The sequence below is a fragment of the Stegodyphus dumicola genome, chromosome 5 (genome assembly GCF_044657685.1).
Source record: "Stegodyphus dumicola isolate Sdum_Otavi_A_Nest chromosome 5, ASM4465768v1".
Classification (NCBI taxonomy): domain Eukaryota; kingdom Metazoa; phylum Arthropoda; class Arachnida; order Araneae; family Eresidae; genus Stegodyphus; species Stegodyphus dumicola.
The window spans coordinates 189029342-189046850 of NC_140772.1; the positions used below are offsets into that span (position 1 = coordinate 189029342).

Sequence of the window (17509 nt, forward strand, 5' to 3'; positions counted from 1 at the left end):
ATCTGTATCAGTTTTTCCTCCCAATTGTACATCTGTTATTCAACCTATGGATATTGGAATAGTGTGCACTCTGAAATACAAATATAAAGTAGCCTTTTTAAAATCCGTGTTAAATTTCTCGAATAATGCAGGCATGAAAGTTTTCTGCGTTTTCACAGAATTCCGCTTTTTTGAGCGTCACCCGGGCTGTTTCTGAGATCGATGTAGAACCGTTGAGAAATCCCGACCGGCAAATGTAGAGGGAGGGATAAATGGAAAACACGCTCTCTCCCTCTTTTCTTTGTAAAAAAACTTTACATCATGCCAGAGATTGCGAAATACGTTGTTTTACATCAAGGCGAAGTAGGTGGGGCTTATGTGGGAAGACGGAACTAGAATATGGAATCAAAGAAGAGCAAGCAACCGTCAAACGAGAGTTGACTTCAATAATTTCAGCAATCGGTTCTGGCGCCATCTGTCGGACATACGGATAACCACAAAACTACCGTATTTACGCGAATCTAATGCGCATCGTTTTTGGCCAAATGTAGTATTCAAAATTGGGGTGCGCATTAGATTCAATGGCGCATTAGATTCGAGTGCAAAGTTCGCCGATGACCGCGAATTGACCCCGACAGGAAAAATTAAGCGTGCTGCACCGCACATTGTTGCACTGAATTTCTGTTGCCTGGAAAAGCATCGAAGCACTAAAGATTGTGAAATCTTTCAAGAAATGCTGCATTTCAAATTCATTGAATGGCAGTGAAGATGACGAGCTCTAGAACGCCGAGGATGACGATGATGATGATGAGGAAAGAAGAAATGAATCTGCGTCTGACGAAAAGAGCTGCGAGGATTCCAGTAATGAAAACAGTGAATAAAGACGTTTACTATTAATCACTAATTGTAGAAACTGTTAGCTAGATAGAAATGTTACGATTTATTTCATGTTCATATTTTACGATAGGTACCGTATATACGGTAGTGGTAATTAACAGTGATTGTTTCACATAACAATTGCCCACTAATAGGTTAATTCTATGTTCTACTACTTTATGTATAAATCCATTGTTGTATAAAATATGGTATCTAAATTTAAATAAAATTATCATACCATTAATTGATAGTTTATATACAAATCCACTGTTGTATAAAATAAGATTCAATAAATTCCTCATATCATTGATGCGCATTACATTCGCCGACAAACAATTTTTTTATTATTTAAAGTTTTAAAATGGGGATGCGCATTAGACTCGCATAAATACGGTATATGTAAAAATTTAAGGAATGCTCATAAACTGTACAAAGAAGAGCTAGAGATAAAAAAGGAGGAGCGAGAATCTAAAAAAAAAAAAAAAAAAAAGCAATTAAACATTGCAGAAAATAAAGAAGAAAATAAAAAAGTATCGATGGATTGTATAAAAGCTGCTGAAAAGAAAATTGAGACTAGCTCGCAAACGGAAATTAGAAAAGTTGGCTGCAAAAGTAGCAAAAAAGAAAAGCTTTTTCCCTAAAACTTTTTAATCAGGATCGAGTGAGACAGACAAAATAGTAAACTTTTAAATTCCTCCTTTAACTATATGTTATGTTATTTTGTAACTATATTATCTCACATGACTACTTTTTCTGGTGTTCTATAAAGTACTGCTTATTGAACTAAAAGTGAAGATAATTGAAAGTTATAGTAACAGTTATATATATATATATATATATATGTATATAATTTATCAAGCAAAGCAGTAATAACAATTTATGAAAAACCAAATTTGGTCTAGAAAACATTTTGCGCAATATGCTGCAAAATAAGTAAAATATAAAAATTATAGAAAGCTCGCCTAAAAGTTACCAAGAGCTGCTGCTCCAAAAGGTTTAAAACGTTATCAAAAATTAATACACATGAAAAGCAAATCATTAGACATGTAAAACATAAATAAAATTAAAAAACTGAAAAAGTTAAAAAGTAAGCGGAAAATGGTAAATTAGCCAAATTCGACTTCCAAACAGGCTATATATATATATATATATATATGTATATAAAACCTGCCATTGCCTGGAAAGCAAATTTAAAGCAAAAAAAAAAAAAAAATGAGTAAACATATAAAAGATTTAATTCTCGAACTAATCTACAATATCATTTAAATTCAGAAGCATAAGCAAATCAAGTGCAAAACCAATCCATGAAAATAAATTCACTAATTTAGCAAATTAAAATTAATCCAAACAATTTTTTAAAAAATGCATAAGTGAAGGACTGTTGAGCAGGCAGGAGACAGACTTATCAAGGGAAGTTGCCTCCAAACCTAACTCTCCAATCATTCAATTCGTGTTTCGTCATTCATGCAGGCAAGGGTAAAAGTCAAAACCAAAAGTAAAAAGTTAAGAATGTCCAAAAAGAAATACCAATAAAGTGGTATCCTTAGAAATTAGCATTTAAGAATTAAAGTTTTAAAAGGAAAATATAATGAAGTCTTTTGAGAAACAAGCAAGTAAAGTCAAGTATTAAATTAAACTTTAAAAAAAAAATGAATTTTTATAAAAAAAATCTAGAAACTAATGTATTTTAGAAACCCTTATCTACAGAAAACTCCCCAACAGGAATATGCATATCAATAAAAAGAAACTAAAAAAGAACTAGACATAATCCATATAAACCAATAAGAAACATAAAGAACTAATTCACAATTTTTAGAAAACAAATATATACTTAAAAATATAATTTCATATCTAGAAAATACTTAAATACTACATAAAAAATTTTAAAAATACCTAAAAGCAAGTAAATAGTAAGTTTTAATTCTAACTTACCTACTAAATGAGCATTGGGGTCTGCAAAAGTGTTTTTCAAGAGAAGTAAGTGTGTTCTTCAAATTAATTATATAGATGGCGCTTATGTAGGTAACGTTGAGTGCCAAGCTGCTATCTTTGTTATATTAAAAATTTTTTGCAAACATTTATATTAAAAAAATTAAATTAAAAATCCTAAAGGTATGTAATTCAAGTTTTAATTTTAACGATAAATTACTTAGGGAGTTAAGCCAATCAAGAGAGGTAAGTTTGCTTGAAGTAAAATAGAGTTAAGTGGTATTGTGAATTAATAAATGTAAACTGTTTGTAATGTGAAATGTGTGTTCTGTTGAAAAATTTAATTTGTTTAAATTTATATTAGTGTGTTGTAATGTTGTGTACAGTATTCATGTATCAACTGTTAAATTAAGTTAGATAAAGAGCATCTTAAAGAAGGTTAATTCATTACAGTCTCTTGGTGATTTTATGTATATTTTTAATACTTGAATTGACTTATTCTGTTTCCCGTCGATAGCTATATATCATTATAAAATAACACCACACACATTACACAGAAATAACATGCTCTAATTTTCAATACATTTATTTCCCATAGCGACTCTCTGGCGCTAGGTTTCACCTCACAGAGTAACATATGAATCGCAACTTTGAATGTACCACAAAAATCAAGTTTCTCACAGAATATGTTTCAGTGCCAATTCTGGTGGCGCATGCACCATTAGCCAAGATTCCGCTCTGGCGCCAAGCATTTCTAATACAAAACACTCCCGGCGTTGAAATTAATAATTTCAAAACTATTATTTTAATAAATGTAAATATAAAGGCACTACAATAAATTACTTCACAATAACAAATCACAATATTGAAAAATATACATTCAAATTATTACAACAAATACCAGTTTATAATAGAAATAAACCATCATTCTACAGGAAGTATACATATATCTTGAACATTTCATTTCAGCAAATGCTGATTAGGCAATCTTACAGTTACTACTCTTATTTTGTTATCCCTACCATGGAAAACCTCAGCTATTTTCCCCAGTAACTATTTGGTTGAAGGCAAATTTTCATCTTTTATTAATACAAGAGTTCCCAACTGAACGTCATCCTTTAAAAATTTCCATTTGTGACGTTCTTGTAAATTATTAAGGTAATCACATTTCCATAATTTCCAAATTTTTTGTGTATACCTAGTGATTCTTTGCCATTTAGAAAGTCTGTTTTCATTTATGTTCGATAAATCTGGCTCAGCTAGAGTTGTGATAGGTCTACCAACCAAAAAGTGACCTGGGGTCAAAGTTTCAAAATTATTGTAATCAGCTGAAATTGGAGTAAGAGGTCTTGAGTTCAATACTACTTCAATTTCAGTTAAAATAGTTAAAAATTCTTCTAAAGTTAAACACTGATTACCAATAACTCTCTTCAAATGACTCTTAAATGATTTAACCCCAGCCTCCCAAATTCTGCCGAAATTTGGCGACTTTGGAGGAATAAATTTCCACTCTATACCTTCAGTGGTATAAAAACTCGCTAAATTCTCATCTGGACACTCAAAAAATTTTTGCAATTTTTTGAGTTCTACACTAGTACCAATAAAGGTTTTAGAATTATCACTCATTTATTGCAGTACATTTTCCCCTTCTAGAGAAAAAAACGTTTTAAGCTCGAAATAAAAGATTGGCTAGTTTGGTCTGTCACAAAGTCTAAGTGTATGGCTTTTGTACTCATACATACATAAATACTGCGACATAAATTTTGTTCAAAACTCCCTTACGTTGATTCTTAAACTTTATTGCAAATGGGCCGCAGAAACCAACACCAGTTATGTTAAATGGGTATGATGGTGTGACACGCTCTTTGGGCAATTTGGCCATTATTTGTTGAACTGTGATAGGTTTGTTCTTAAAACGTGTCACACATCTGCAGATGATCTTTCTACAATTATTTCTGTCATTGAGTGGCCAGAATCTTTGTCTTACCTGATATAAAAGTGATTTTGATCCTAAATGAAAATGCTCTAAAATAATAGTAGTTAAATGATGTTTACTAGGTAAAACTATAGGGTGTTTACTATTACCGGGTAGGTCCGAATAGGACAATCATCCACCCACTCTAATTAGCCCCATGTTGTCAAGAAACACATTCAGTGATGCTAATTTACTTTTGAGGTTTACACACTTACCTCTTTTCAATTGATTTATTTCTTCTTGAAACTCACTTTTTTGGGCCTCTAATAAAATATACACCTCAGCATCCTTTATCTCTTCTAAAGTAAGTACTCTGTACCTCCTTACCTGAGGGTTCTTAAGATTATGGATAAACCTGAAAATGAAACTTACAATATGAATAAGTTTAGTATAATTAGAAGACAAATTAAGAATATCATTAAAGAGGTTTGGTTCATTACATGCAATTAAAACTAAGTTAGAATCGTTATGCAGTTCATTGTCCTTTTTAAGTTCATTTGGACACACTTCTTCAACTACCTCAATTGATAAGTCCTGATGAGGAATCTCTGAGCATGTTAGAAAGTTACAGCATGACCACCATTTGGAACAGTTCACAAGAAAGTCAATTTGAACACCACGCATCATAACATCTGCTGGGTTCTCTTTTGTTGAACAATGGAACCATTCTGTCGGCTGTGTTAACTTCCTAATCTCGTTAACTCTGTTGGCGATGAAAAATTTCCATTTGGTACTGGTACCTTTAATCCAGCATAGCACTATTTTGGCCATCAGTCCAATAAAATATTCTCGAGGATTTCTTTTGATGGAGCAATTTTTTCACTCTAGAACCTAAACGCGCTGCTAGTAATGCACCAAGTAATTCAAGACGAGGTATCGTAATTCTTTTCACAGGTGCAACACGACATTTTGATGCAACGAAACTCACAGAAATTTCTTCTTGCTTACCCAGTTTTGCATAGACAACAGTACCATATGCCTTCTGACTGGCACCTGAAAAGCAATGGATCTCTATGGAATCGGCTTCGGGATTCAAAATGAATCTTGGAACTGCAATTTTACTTAGATGATGACACTCACAGCACCACTTTTCCCACTCTTGACAGATATCTGTAGGTAGTTCATCATCCCATGTCAATTTTCAAACCCAAAGTTCTTGTAGCAAGAATTTAAGTCTAACAGTAAATGGAGTTATTAACCCAAAGGGATCAAAAATCTTCCCGGCAGTTTTCAAGATGAACCGTTTCGTATTACGCTTATTCTTAAGGAATTCCATCAAACTGTCTGTATCTACACTCAGACTGTCTTCATTAGTATCCCAAGATCTTAAGTGTCTCGTTTGAGTCATTGATTTTATGTGGATGGATCTCGAACTCTTTTTTTTTTCCCATTTTCTCATCAGCTCAGGATCATTGGATACCCATTTACGCAAGTTCATATTTGCTGCACTCATAATTTGTTTAGCTTTATGCGATAAGCTTAGAGCCTCATCTATACTGTCCTGTCCAGTAATAAAGTCATCAACATAAACACAAGAATTCAATATTTCAAATACATCTGACTGCTCATCTCGATATTTTCTAATGTGTTCTTTAATTGTCGCAGCCAACAAAAACAAACTTGGCTTAATCCCAAAATTTACGTGCTTGAAGCTATATGTCGCTAGTTTTAGATCATTTAATTGTGTGTTTTCCACAAACAGGAATCGCACTGCGCCTTGATCCTTTTCTGCCAAAACAATCTGCAAAAGTGCTTTTTCTACATCCGCTGAAATTGCAACTTTTTTAATCGGAAATTCATTAGCAGATGGAACATATTAGGATTTAAATTTGTCCCTGTCCATAGGCAATCGTACAGCAATAGCTGCCCGAACTCATGTGAGCTGCCATCAAACACTATTCTAGTCTTCGTTGAAGCACTGGTTTCCCTAAATACCGGTTGGTGTGGTAGGTAAATTACTGGTTTACCGATAGGTATATTTCCATCTGACACTTTCTCAATAATACCTTGCTTGAGATAATCATCTAATATTTCACTATATGTAGAAAACAGTGTTTTGTCATAATTCATTCGCTTTGCAAGAGTTTTTTATCTATTTTCCGCTACTCGGTAATTATCAGCTAATTCACTCCAGTCCCTTTTCCAAGGTAAAGTAACCTCGTAGCGACCAGCTTTAAAACAAACTGTCTTATTAAATATTTCGAATGCTTTGTCTTCCTCATGACAATAAGGATCATCTTTAATTCCTAATGATTCTATTTCAAAAAACATTTTCAATTCACTCTTCACTCTCTGAATTATCATTTATTAACCCACAATACGATAAATTATTTCTTTGTGAATCATTTATATTTCCACTAACTATATATCCAAACACACTATTTTGTAATATCAAGCCTGTGTTAGGAACATAGATTTTACCAGCTCGTAACATATCATAAAAAATTTCCGCGGCAAGCAACAGGTTTACTTTCTCTGGTATATAAAATTCCAGATCCGCTAAATTCACCTTCTCAGGAATCGCAAGGTTGCTAACATCGATAAACTTTGTGGGAGTTAAACCTGCTATTTTTGGAATTACCAACTGTTTTTCTTTTTATTGCAGTTAAAATACCTGATATACTGCAAACCGAAATATTTGTCTTTTCCCTTTTTAAATTAAGTATGTCTGCTAATTCAGTGGTACAAAAATAAGAAACTCTTCCACTATCACAGAACGCTTTCACCTTAATTAAAGTTCCATCATTAGTCTCAATGAATACAAAGACAGTAGATAAAATCACGTTTTTCCACTGTAGCGGCTGTAAAGGTTTCGTTTTGAGTTTTAGCTTGAAATGCAGGTGCATATACATTTAACGCAGTGCTGTTTTGATCACCCAACTCCTGATCTGAAGTGTCTGCTCTTTCTACTGTGGTGCCAACGGAATTATTTTCGTTTTGATAACACAAGAGAAAACTATGTTTTTTCTTACACTTCTTGCACAAGTAATTAGAACGGCAATTTCTCACACCGTGCAAATTAAAACAACAAAAACATAAATTCTTTTTTTTTTCACAAATTCTACCCTTTCTTTTACACTTAATTTCTGAAATTTAGGACAATTAAAAAGCTTGTAATTTCTCAAATTACATAACCTACACGAATCCTGCATATGTTTTTCATTTGCATTAGAAATGACAGCGGTAACTCTATGTGTAACTTTTTTTTTTTTGTGTTAGTCACACTATTTGAAGCGTTGAGAGTTCTTGCATGTTCTTTAAGAAATTCTATAAGATCTGTTAAATTAGGCAAATTCTCTTTCTCTAATTTTCTTTCCCACCATATTTTCGTGTTAGGATCTAATTTTTGCCCTAAAATGTATGCAAATACATTGGAAGAAAAACCATTAACACTCTGATTTAAAACTTCTAATGATCTGACGCATTTATTTGTAATGTCAATTAAGTTTAATATTGCTGACGCAGACTCATTTTGCATAGGATGCATATTCATAAATCGTCTCAGATGAGCATACACTTGTTCACTGTGATTAGAGAACCTTTCTTCTAGTAATGAAAAGGCTAATTTATAATTAGAGTCAACTATGGATATTGACTGCACAATACGATAAGCATCTCCTCTTAGCGCAGATTTTAAGTACTGTAATTTGACTGCATCTGCTAAATCAAGATTTGAATCAACACTGGCTAAAAAGATATCTTTAAATAAAAGCCACTCATGTAAGTTACCCGAAAACGTTGGCAAAGTTATTTTGGGTAATTTAACATTGTTCTCAGTATTCGTGCAAACCGAAGACTCCGATTTAATTTCTTTGGAAAGTTTAGCTAATTTACGATTTAATTCGACGTCTTCATCTAAGAGAATATCGTTAATCTCTTCTTTCTCTTTTACATAAGCATCAATACTTTCTTCCGTACATAACCTGAACAAAGAATCGAAATTATAATTTATCTCTGTCTCAAACACTTTAAACTTATTCTTCAGTACTTCCAAGTCACTTCCTTGGACATTTTCGTCCACAACCTTTTGTTTTAACTTTGTTAAATGTGTTTTTAATGTAAGTTTTTTCGCTAATATCTACTTTAGTGACATTTTAATTAGCAAAAGTCAATAAACAAATAAAGAGCTTCAAAAAGGTACAATGAGCTTCAGAAAGGGGAAGGGTACTTACCCTTTTGTTTCTACAGAACTTCAATCTGAAAGTATCCTATGTAATTCTTCGTTTCACAAAACCGAAAGTAAATTCACAGTCTCATAAACTTCATTAGCTGCTCCGGCTCGACAGACCAAAAAAACTTGAATTGACTTATTCTGTTTCCCATCGATAGCTATGTATCATAATAAAATAACACCACACACATTACACAGAAATAACACGCTCTAATTTTCAATACATTAATTTTTCATAGCGACTCTCTGGCGCTAGGTTTCACCTCACAGAGTAACATATGAATCGCAACTTCCAATGTAACACAAAAATCAAGTTTCTCACAGAATATGTTTCAGCGCCAATTCTGATGGTGCATGTGCCATTAGCCAAGATTCCGCTCTGGCGCCAAGCATTTCTCAGCTAATACAAAACAATAATTTTTATATTAAAAGGTTGATATTTTATTAAAAAGTTTTTTTTTTTTTTTTTTTTTTTTGGTCGCGTGTGCGCATTTAGTTTTTGTTTTGTGTCCGCGCGTTGTTCACCTTTTTTTGCCAACTTGCACTTTCATGCAAGACTATTCAAGAATTTTCGAAACATTTTAGCATAAAATCTGCTGAGCACCACAAGATCATGGAAGACTTATGTCCAGCTACCAGATTTCATGTTTGAGAATGATGAAGATGATAGTCATGAATCTGAAGGTTTTCGGATATTGCAAATGAACCTTGTAATTTTCCAATGGATGGATTTTGTAAAGAAATGTGGAGAAGCGGTAATAAATGAGGTGATGTAATAGGAGTTTTTCATCGTAATTACAGTTCTCCAATCATCGATCAATTAACGGATAGTAAAATCTGTGATATGGTTCTGGACCCAGAAAATTCTGCTACTAATGGTGAAGAAAGTGATAGAGAGGTTATTGAAAACAAAAACATTTCATTTAACAAGTTCGTCGGAATTCTCGACACAGCAGCCAAAAGTCTTGAACAATGTTACTTTGTAACTGAACAAGAAATTATGTGTCTGTAGATTTAAAGAGAATCTATTAGCACAAAAAAGGAAACAACTTGCATTGAAAGAAATGTTTAATAAAGTAAACAAATAAATATTAAGCTTTTCTTTTTGTAAATTTTATTACCCTTTATATCATATATACTTCATTATTTCATGCATCATGATTTCATATTTTTAATTTTATAATTTGTACATGTCATCTTACAAGTTATAAACTGATGATATTGTATGTAGAAAAGTCCCAAATATCAGAAAAATTCCTATCAGTCTTCCAAATATCCAGGTAGCAATTCTGCGGAAATCAATAAAAGACAATGTGATGAGGCCATCTATTCCAGCTCCAGCTGACAAAACAGATGGGTTGTCTTCAGAAGCTCCTGTATTTTTATTTGTGTTTCAGCAGAATTCCATCATGTCAACCTAGAGTATTTCGTCTCATTTTTAGCTTTCTTATATCTGCATGTACCAGTTAATTTTTAAATTTGTGTTTCCAGTTACACCATGAAGTCATGCGATAGGAAGAAAGAAAATGTCTCACATTTTCCCTCACTTGGAAAGATGACTGAACCCATTCAATAAATCCCATGGTGATAAATTATTGTTCGCTATAAACTTGTAGGGCAGTTATTTATCTTTTGCAAATAAAGTTAAAATGTCAGATTACCTACTTTTATACATATGAGTGTAATGCAGCATAGAGTATATTTTTTATTATTTTATTTAATAGCTTAAAATTTAATGAAGTGCACAATGTACAGGGTGTTTATAAAGTCCCGGACCCATTTTGATGTTTAATAATTCATAAAATAATAAAGATAGATTAAAATTAATAACATAAATGGTTAGATAGACTTAAAAAGTTTCATGACCCTTGTCAATGAACTTTGATGTGTGCCCCCTTCAACGCATGGAAAATATCAAGTCGATATTCAATTTCACGCCAAGTACCGGCAAGCATGTCAGTGTCCACAGAGGCTGTTGTGGTTGTAATTCTGGCTTTTAGGTCATCAATGTTCGGCATTCTCCTCCTGTAAACGTTGTCCTTTACAAATCCCCAAAGGAAAAAGTCCAGCGGCGTTATATCAGGTGATCTGGGTGGCAAAGGAATTGGACTTCTTCGCTCAATCCATCTTCCTGTAAAATAGTCATTCAAAGAACTACGAACGATGGTACCCCAATGAGGTGGTGCACCATCTTGTTGCAAAAAGACATGTGGCTGAAGCTCTTCTAGTTGGGGAAATATGAATTTTTCCAACATGTCTTTATATTACTGATGAGACCGTCTTTTCTGTAAAAAAGAAAGGCCCAATGACTCGGTCGTACATTAGTCCACACCACACAATAACCTTTGGGGAATCCCTTTGTGCCTTTGTGCTTTGTGTATACTAGAACTAACACATCAAAAGTAAACATAACATTGCAATAGTTGCAAAAAACAAAAGAGACAAAAATGCAATTAATAAGCAAACGATCTTTAGAAAAGTACAGATATTTAGACTGGAAAATGAAATTATCTAAAATTAATAACATGCACAGACGATATTTACAAAAGTAAAGATATTCAAGCCTGAAAAGGAAAATAAATAAGTTATTCCATCAATAAATGCCATAAGTTTGTTTATATCTTCATTATTTTATGAGTTGTTAAACATCAAAATGGGTCCGGGACTTTATAAACACCCTGTATTTTATTGTACAATTTACCGTGTACTTTATTGTAACTTTTTTGTTGGCAATATCTTACAGCTCATAATTTGTCAATGAAATTTGACTGCATTTTTGTTTGTTAGGTAAATATCCTCTTTTATATATTTATTGTTATCAGCAGTTTACATATCTGTGGTAAGTTTTAGAGCATATTGCCTGCAAATATAAAGCAGTTGCTATGTATAAATGCATAATACAAAATTATCGCCAGTATGATTGATAAAAATTTATATATTTTTTCATTATTCTGTTTTACTATAATGCGCCATTTGATTTGTTTGTTTACTTAAAGATCATTGCATGTTGAGCTTCGTAAAGCCTTATCTTTTGGGTACAGCAAAAGAATTCAGAAATCGATTTGTTAATCCTATAATAAATGGACAGTATGATGATTCTACAGCCTATGATGTTAAAATTATGAAGAAACGAATTCATATTCTTCATAAACTTCTGGATGGATGTGTTCAGGTAAGTCATTTTTCATAGCTGCTGTAATTCTGCAATGATATTCTTTCAGTTTTTAATCAGTTTGAAACTTTAAAAAAATTTTTTTGTGTGTTTCAGAGGTGTGACTATTCAGCTTTGACAAAATTTCTGCCTCCCAAACATGAATTTGTTATAAGTGTTAAATTAAGTGATGTCCAGATAAAAATGTATCGATGGTATTTAGAAAATAAATCGCAAAGAAATCTTGAAAAAAAGCAAGGTTCAACACTTTTTAATGACTACAATGTAATGAGAAATCTATGTATTCATCCTTATATTTGTCATACACAATTTTTGCAGCAGGAGAAAAGAAGGGTATGTAATGTATTCTTTTCTTAAATTTAAGTCTTAAAGTGTTATATTAAAGTTTTGTGATCTCATCAGAAAGGATGCATATTTATGATAAAAATCATATTATTTTGGATATGGTACTTACTTGTTAAGGCAACCATCTTGGCACAATTTGGTGATTTTTTACAGATGATATGGTAAAAGTTACATATCAGGTGCAATCTGGTGGTTTTCACAGCATTTTTTAGAAAGATTCCCAAATTATCGATATTTATCATAAGTCAGTAAATATCTACACATAAAAATATTATCAACATATGAAAAGAAAGTACACTGTAGCTATTTAAAATACAAATTTGATTTATTAAATTAGGATTATGGGATCCATTAAAAAAATAAAACACTTCCCTTCTTTTCCAAAACTTTATGTAGCTTTTTTGTTTTGGCTCTGTTCTTCACCCGAAGTACATAGCAATCTACTTCGTTTAAAAAAACATCAGAAAGTCAATCCTCAGCCAGCAGCGGCAATCTAGGAAATGCAATTTCTGTTGGTTCCCTTTTCATCAAAATTCCATATTCCAGCAGAAATTTTACCACAATTTCTTTTGTTAGTGGCAAATTCCTCAAGCTCATATTTTAAAACTAAGTTTAAAGAAGAAAAAAAATCATGATTTGTTTATAAAACTGTTTTAACTTTTAAAATGCAACAAATAGGAATGCATACAAAAATAGTGACATTGCTTGACTGAAGAGTTGTTTTGAGCATGGTTGCCATAAATCGGCACATTCTGAAAAATTGGCAACTTCCACTAACTTACTTAAGTACTAGGAATATTTATATAAATTCCATTTGTGTAATTACTGTTATAAAATATTGCATTTACCATAATATTGCTTGCTTTAAAACATTCCCCTCCCCCTTTTTTTGAGATTTTGCAATATTTTTGCAAATTTAAGACATTGATTTTAGAATACATTTCTTGATTTCATTACTGTAAGCCCCCCCCAAAAAAATACTAAGAAAATCAATAAATAAATTAAAGTTTTTAAACATATTGTATTGGATAATGAACATCAGATCCTGCTGTTGAGAAGTATAAATATTGTAACCTGTTATATCTTCTATGAAAATGTAAATCTATGGTACCATCTAAGTAAGGAATACAATAAGGAATAAGTAAATAAACAAATGCACAACTTATAATTCCTTGTCGGGTAAATGAATATATCAAATGCAAAGAATGACTGAATAGACTGATAAAAAAATAAATAAAAACAAGATGGCAGTCATCAAAAACATAAAATATAACATATTTTGACTTATGAATATAACACATTGTAATGATTATTTTCATTTCCATGTTGAATACTGGCTATTTAGATAGAAAATCTGTTCATAATTGTGTCTGTTAATGAGTAAGTACTAATATGTCAGACAAATATTTTTATTACATTTTCATATTTTATGCTCTGTTGTTATCAAATAGTTATATTGTTAGTAACTATTTAAGATTTTGTATTTGTTAGTAAATATGATTCTTTTTTAAGATTTCTATTTAGGATTCTATTTACTAACAACAGAGTAGATATAGTATTCATCTACTAATACAGAAATTGTAGCTTCCTCTTCAATTGATATTATCCAAGTGTGTTTCACATTCCATGTTCTAATTTCTCTGAGGTGGTCTTTTTGTCTTTATTATCCCAATATATGCAGTAGTATTTTAGCAATCCATGTTCAGTTTTGAATGTAAACAAAGAAAATTTTTAATTTAAAACCTTGCCCTTCCAAATTTAATGTCAGTATTTTTTCTTGTGGTTATGTTAAAGTGAATTTTTGACAAAAATATGCTTTATGTATGACATAATTTAAATTAATTACTAATTTGGCAACAAAAAACTTATTTATGAACTGGTTGCTGCAGGTTGCATGAGATATTAATTAAAAACTCTGAAAATGCTAATTGGCAATTTTATGAAAACTAACAACAGAAATTCATACTACGATAAAATTTGTCTGAATTATAAAGCAGCAAAATTAATTATTACACTGAGTTTGTAGCTTACTTTTTTTCTTTTATTAATTTATGTTCATGATAAAATTCTACTAATAATTTTTATTGTATAATCTTTTTTTTTTTTTATTTTAAGTTACTCAGAGATGATGATGAGGATATGAGTGATTTTATAAATGATGAGTCAGAGTCTGAAGCCACTTCAAAAGAGTAAGACTTGTTTCGTTTATAATATTTGCTCTAAAGAAAATGTTTCAGGTAAGCTTTATTTTTAATCATTCTCTTTTTTGTGCAGGGGGACTAGCTCAGATGAGGAAGAAGTAATTAGAACGTATAAGACAAGACGACATCAAGGTTAGCAGTTTATCATGATTAGTTTATTTGCTTCTTAATCTTCTATAATTCACATTAAAAATGTATCCAGTAAAATTCTTACTCTGAAATAACTATCATAAGTTTTATACCTAAAATAAGTTTGTTTTTGATAGGTTAATTTTATTCTAATATTGGGGGGGGGGTAACTTATGCTGTTAAATTGAATTAAGTGTTTAATTTTTTATGGGAAATATCGAATTTGTATTGCTTGGTTTCCTTTATAAAAAAAATCTTCATATTCCACGAAATTTTACGTATAGTTCAAATCAAAAAAAAGTTTTTATTCAAACTTATTTATTTTTTTAAGGAAATTTTATTATTAAATGGAAGCATGAAATAATATTCATTTTATTGACAAGCTGAAGATTTTTAATTATGTTGATTAGATCATGTTATGATTGCATATATCAGATGTGAGCAGCATATTCCTGGAAAAATAGCCAAACAGATTTTAGTACAGATGTATAAACACTATTACATCCATCAACCACTGATTGTATGACATTGTTTAATATCACTTGGAGCTTCAGTTGCCCCCTTCAGTACTGTTCATTTTTAGAATTATTGATGTAAAATATTAAGGAAAATGAAATATTAATTCCAAAATGCATAAACTTTAATAATTTTACCATGAATCGTTTTGCATCTCATGCCAAATAGATACCATTTAAGCATTCACATAATTAAAATTCATAATTAATTATTATATCTTGATGAGTAATTTTCTTGTTTTTCAAAAGCCTAACTGTACAATTGACTCACAGTTAGTGCAAAATAAATCATCATCCCACCAATAGCAATAAGTAGAATAATGACTCCTGTGTATTATTACAACTGGCATAACTGATTTCAAAGAGATATACTTTCTTTCAAACGCAGCATCTTTCATGAATCACTGTGCAGATTATCTGTGTGAATTTATAATTGCACTCCTGCCTGACAGTTTGTTTCAAATGGAGTATTTACGAAGAACCCTTTCTTATCTGATCACAGAAATCTAATACCATTAAGCAAGAAAATTTATGTGTATAGATGTCCATTATACATAATAAATGCAAAATGTAGTGCTTATGTACCATATTTAATTATATGAAAACATTTTAAATGTCATTACTTTCAAAATATTATTTATGCATGTCAACAGGGTGGCATTCTGCATACTGAAGAGTATACTGCATTCCTTTGCAAAACATGGGCAAATGAAAACTGTTCCCATTCTGTTCTTTCCTCTTACAATGCCAGAAAATTGGCAAATAGCATACTGTCATATTATAGCTACAAGAAAATAATATTTATTTTTTACAAATGAATTTAGTGCAATTTATTTTTATTTCGTAGTAAATTAGAGGTAATTTTTTTCTGCATTTAGGTTTACTTTGTACTTTATATTATATTTATCTAATCTGTGTTCCTGAATATCTTCCAAAATATCAAATGACAGAATATTCTGTCTGTATCTTCTAAAAGTTTGAAGTGCAGATAAAAATAAAACTGAAATGCCTTTAAAGGACATAATTTGCAGATATTTATTTTAAAAAATTTCTTAAGGCAAAAAAGTACACCGTGTTTCAAAAAGAATATAAGTATTACAAAGTGTTATTTTGACCAAACTAGCGAGTACTGCTTCTCGGCTCGGCTATTGACGAAACGAATACATAGTCTAATTTATATTAATAACCGTTAGATATGAGTTGTCTTCTGTTTTGCGTGGTAACTGTCACATATTTAAAATGGCTACTCTACAGTAGAAATCATTTTGTGTTCTCGAGTTTGCGAAGTGCAATTCTGTGATTACAGTGCAAAGACGTTTCAAGTTAAGGTACCAAAGTAATCCTCTGAATGGGTGGAACATTCGCAGATGATATTGACAGTTTGTAAAGGAAATAGTCCTGGTCACCCATGTGTTCCCGACAAAAACTTTGCACGAATTCAAACTGCTTTTCAATGTAGTCCTTCAAAATCAACTTGTCGTGCCAGTCAGGAGTTACAACTGCCTACAACAACGATTTGTTGTAGGCAGTTGTAGGCATGTTTTGAGACATTGGTTGGTTATGAAGCTGTACAAGTTACATTTGTTACAGGCTCTGCATCCTGATGACAAACTCAAACGTTTGTTGTAACAAGATTATTGATACTATTGACAATGATAACACTTTCGCACAACACGTCATGTTCAGTGTTGAAGTGATTTTTCACGTCGGTGGTCATGTAAACAGACAAAATGTTCGAATTTGGGGCCTACAGAACCCACATGCAGCCATTGAACATATTCAAGATTGGCACAAAATCAATGTGTTTTGATGGAAACGCGGATAACGGTCAGCAGTAGCTCACTATATTACAAAACTGGTTGTTTCCGAGGCTGCACGAAGACAACTTAAGTTTTCAACAAGACGGGGCACACCGTCACTGGTATCGCCAAGTGCATGATTATCTGAATGAAACTCTACCGAACCATCGGATTGGTCGTCAAGGAGCTGGCGACTTAGCATGTCTCAAACTCGACTTAGCTGGCTTCCACAGTCACTGGATTTGACACCCTGTGACTTCATCCTGTGGGTTTCATTAAAGACAATGTTTATGTTTCACCACTCCCACAGAACCTGGAAGAGGTGAAGAACCAGATCCATACTGCCATAACATCAGTGACAACGGACATGCTTGCCCAAGTATGGGAGGAAATCGAGTATCGATGTGATATTGTTCGT

At 31.9% G+C, this 17509-nt stretch overlaps 1 protein-coding gene across 3 annotated transcripts in view; it reads left to right on the plus strand.

The window, feature by feature from the left end:
- The window catches only part of LOC118206101 (uncharacterized), a 279989-nt gene that overhangs the window by 145767 nt on the left and 116713 nt on the right, over window positions 1–17509 (plus strand). For all 3 annotated transcript variants that reach the window (XM_085817487.1, XM_085817486.1, XM_085817488.1), the window contains 4 exons: window positions 11927–12102; window positions 12199–12435; window positions 14563–14636; window positions 14722–14780. In XM_085817487.1, the coding sequence (XP_085673613.1) occupies window positions 11927–12102; window positions 12199–12435; window positions 14563–14636; window positions 14722–14780 (546 nt within the window). The remainder of the gene's footprint in view (window positions 1–11926; window positions 12103–12198; window positions 12436–14562; window positions 14637–14721; window positions 14781–17509) is intronic.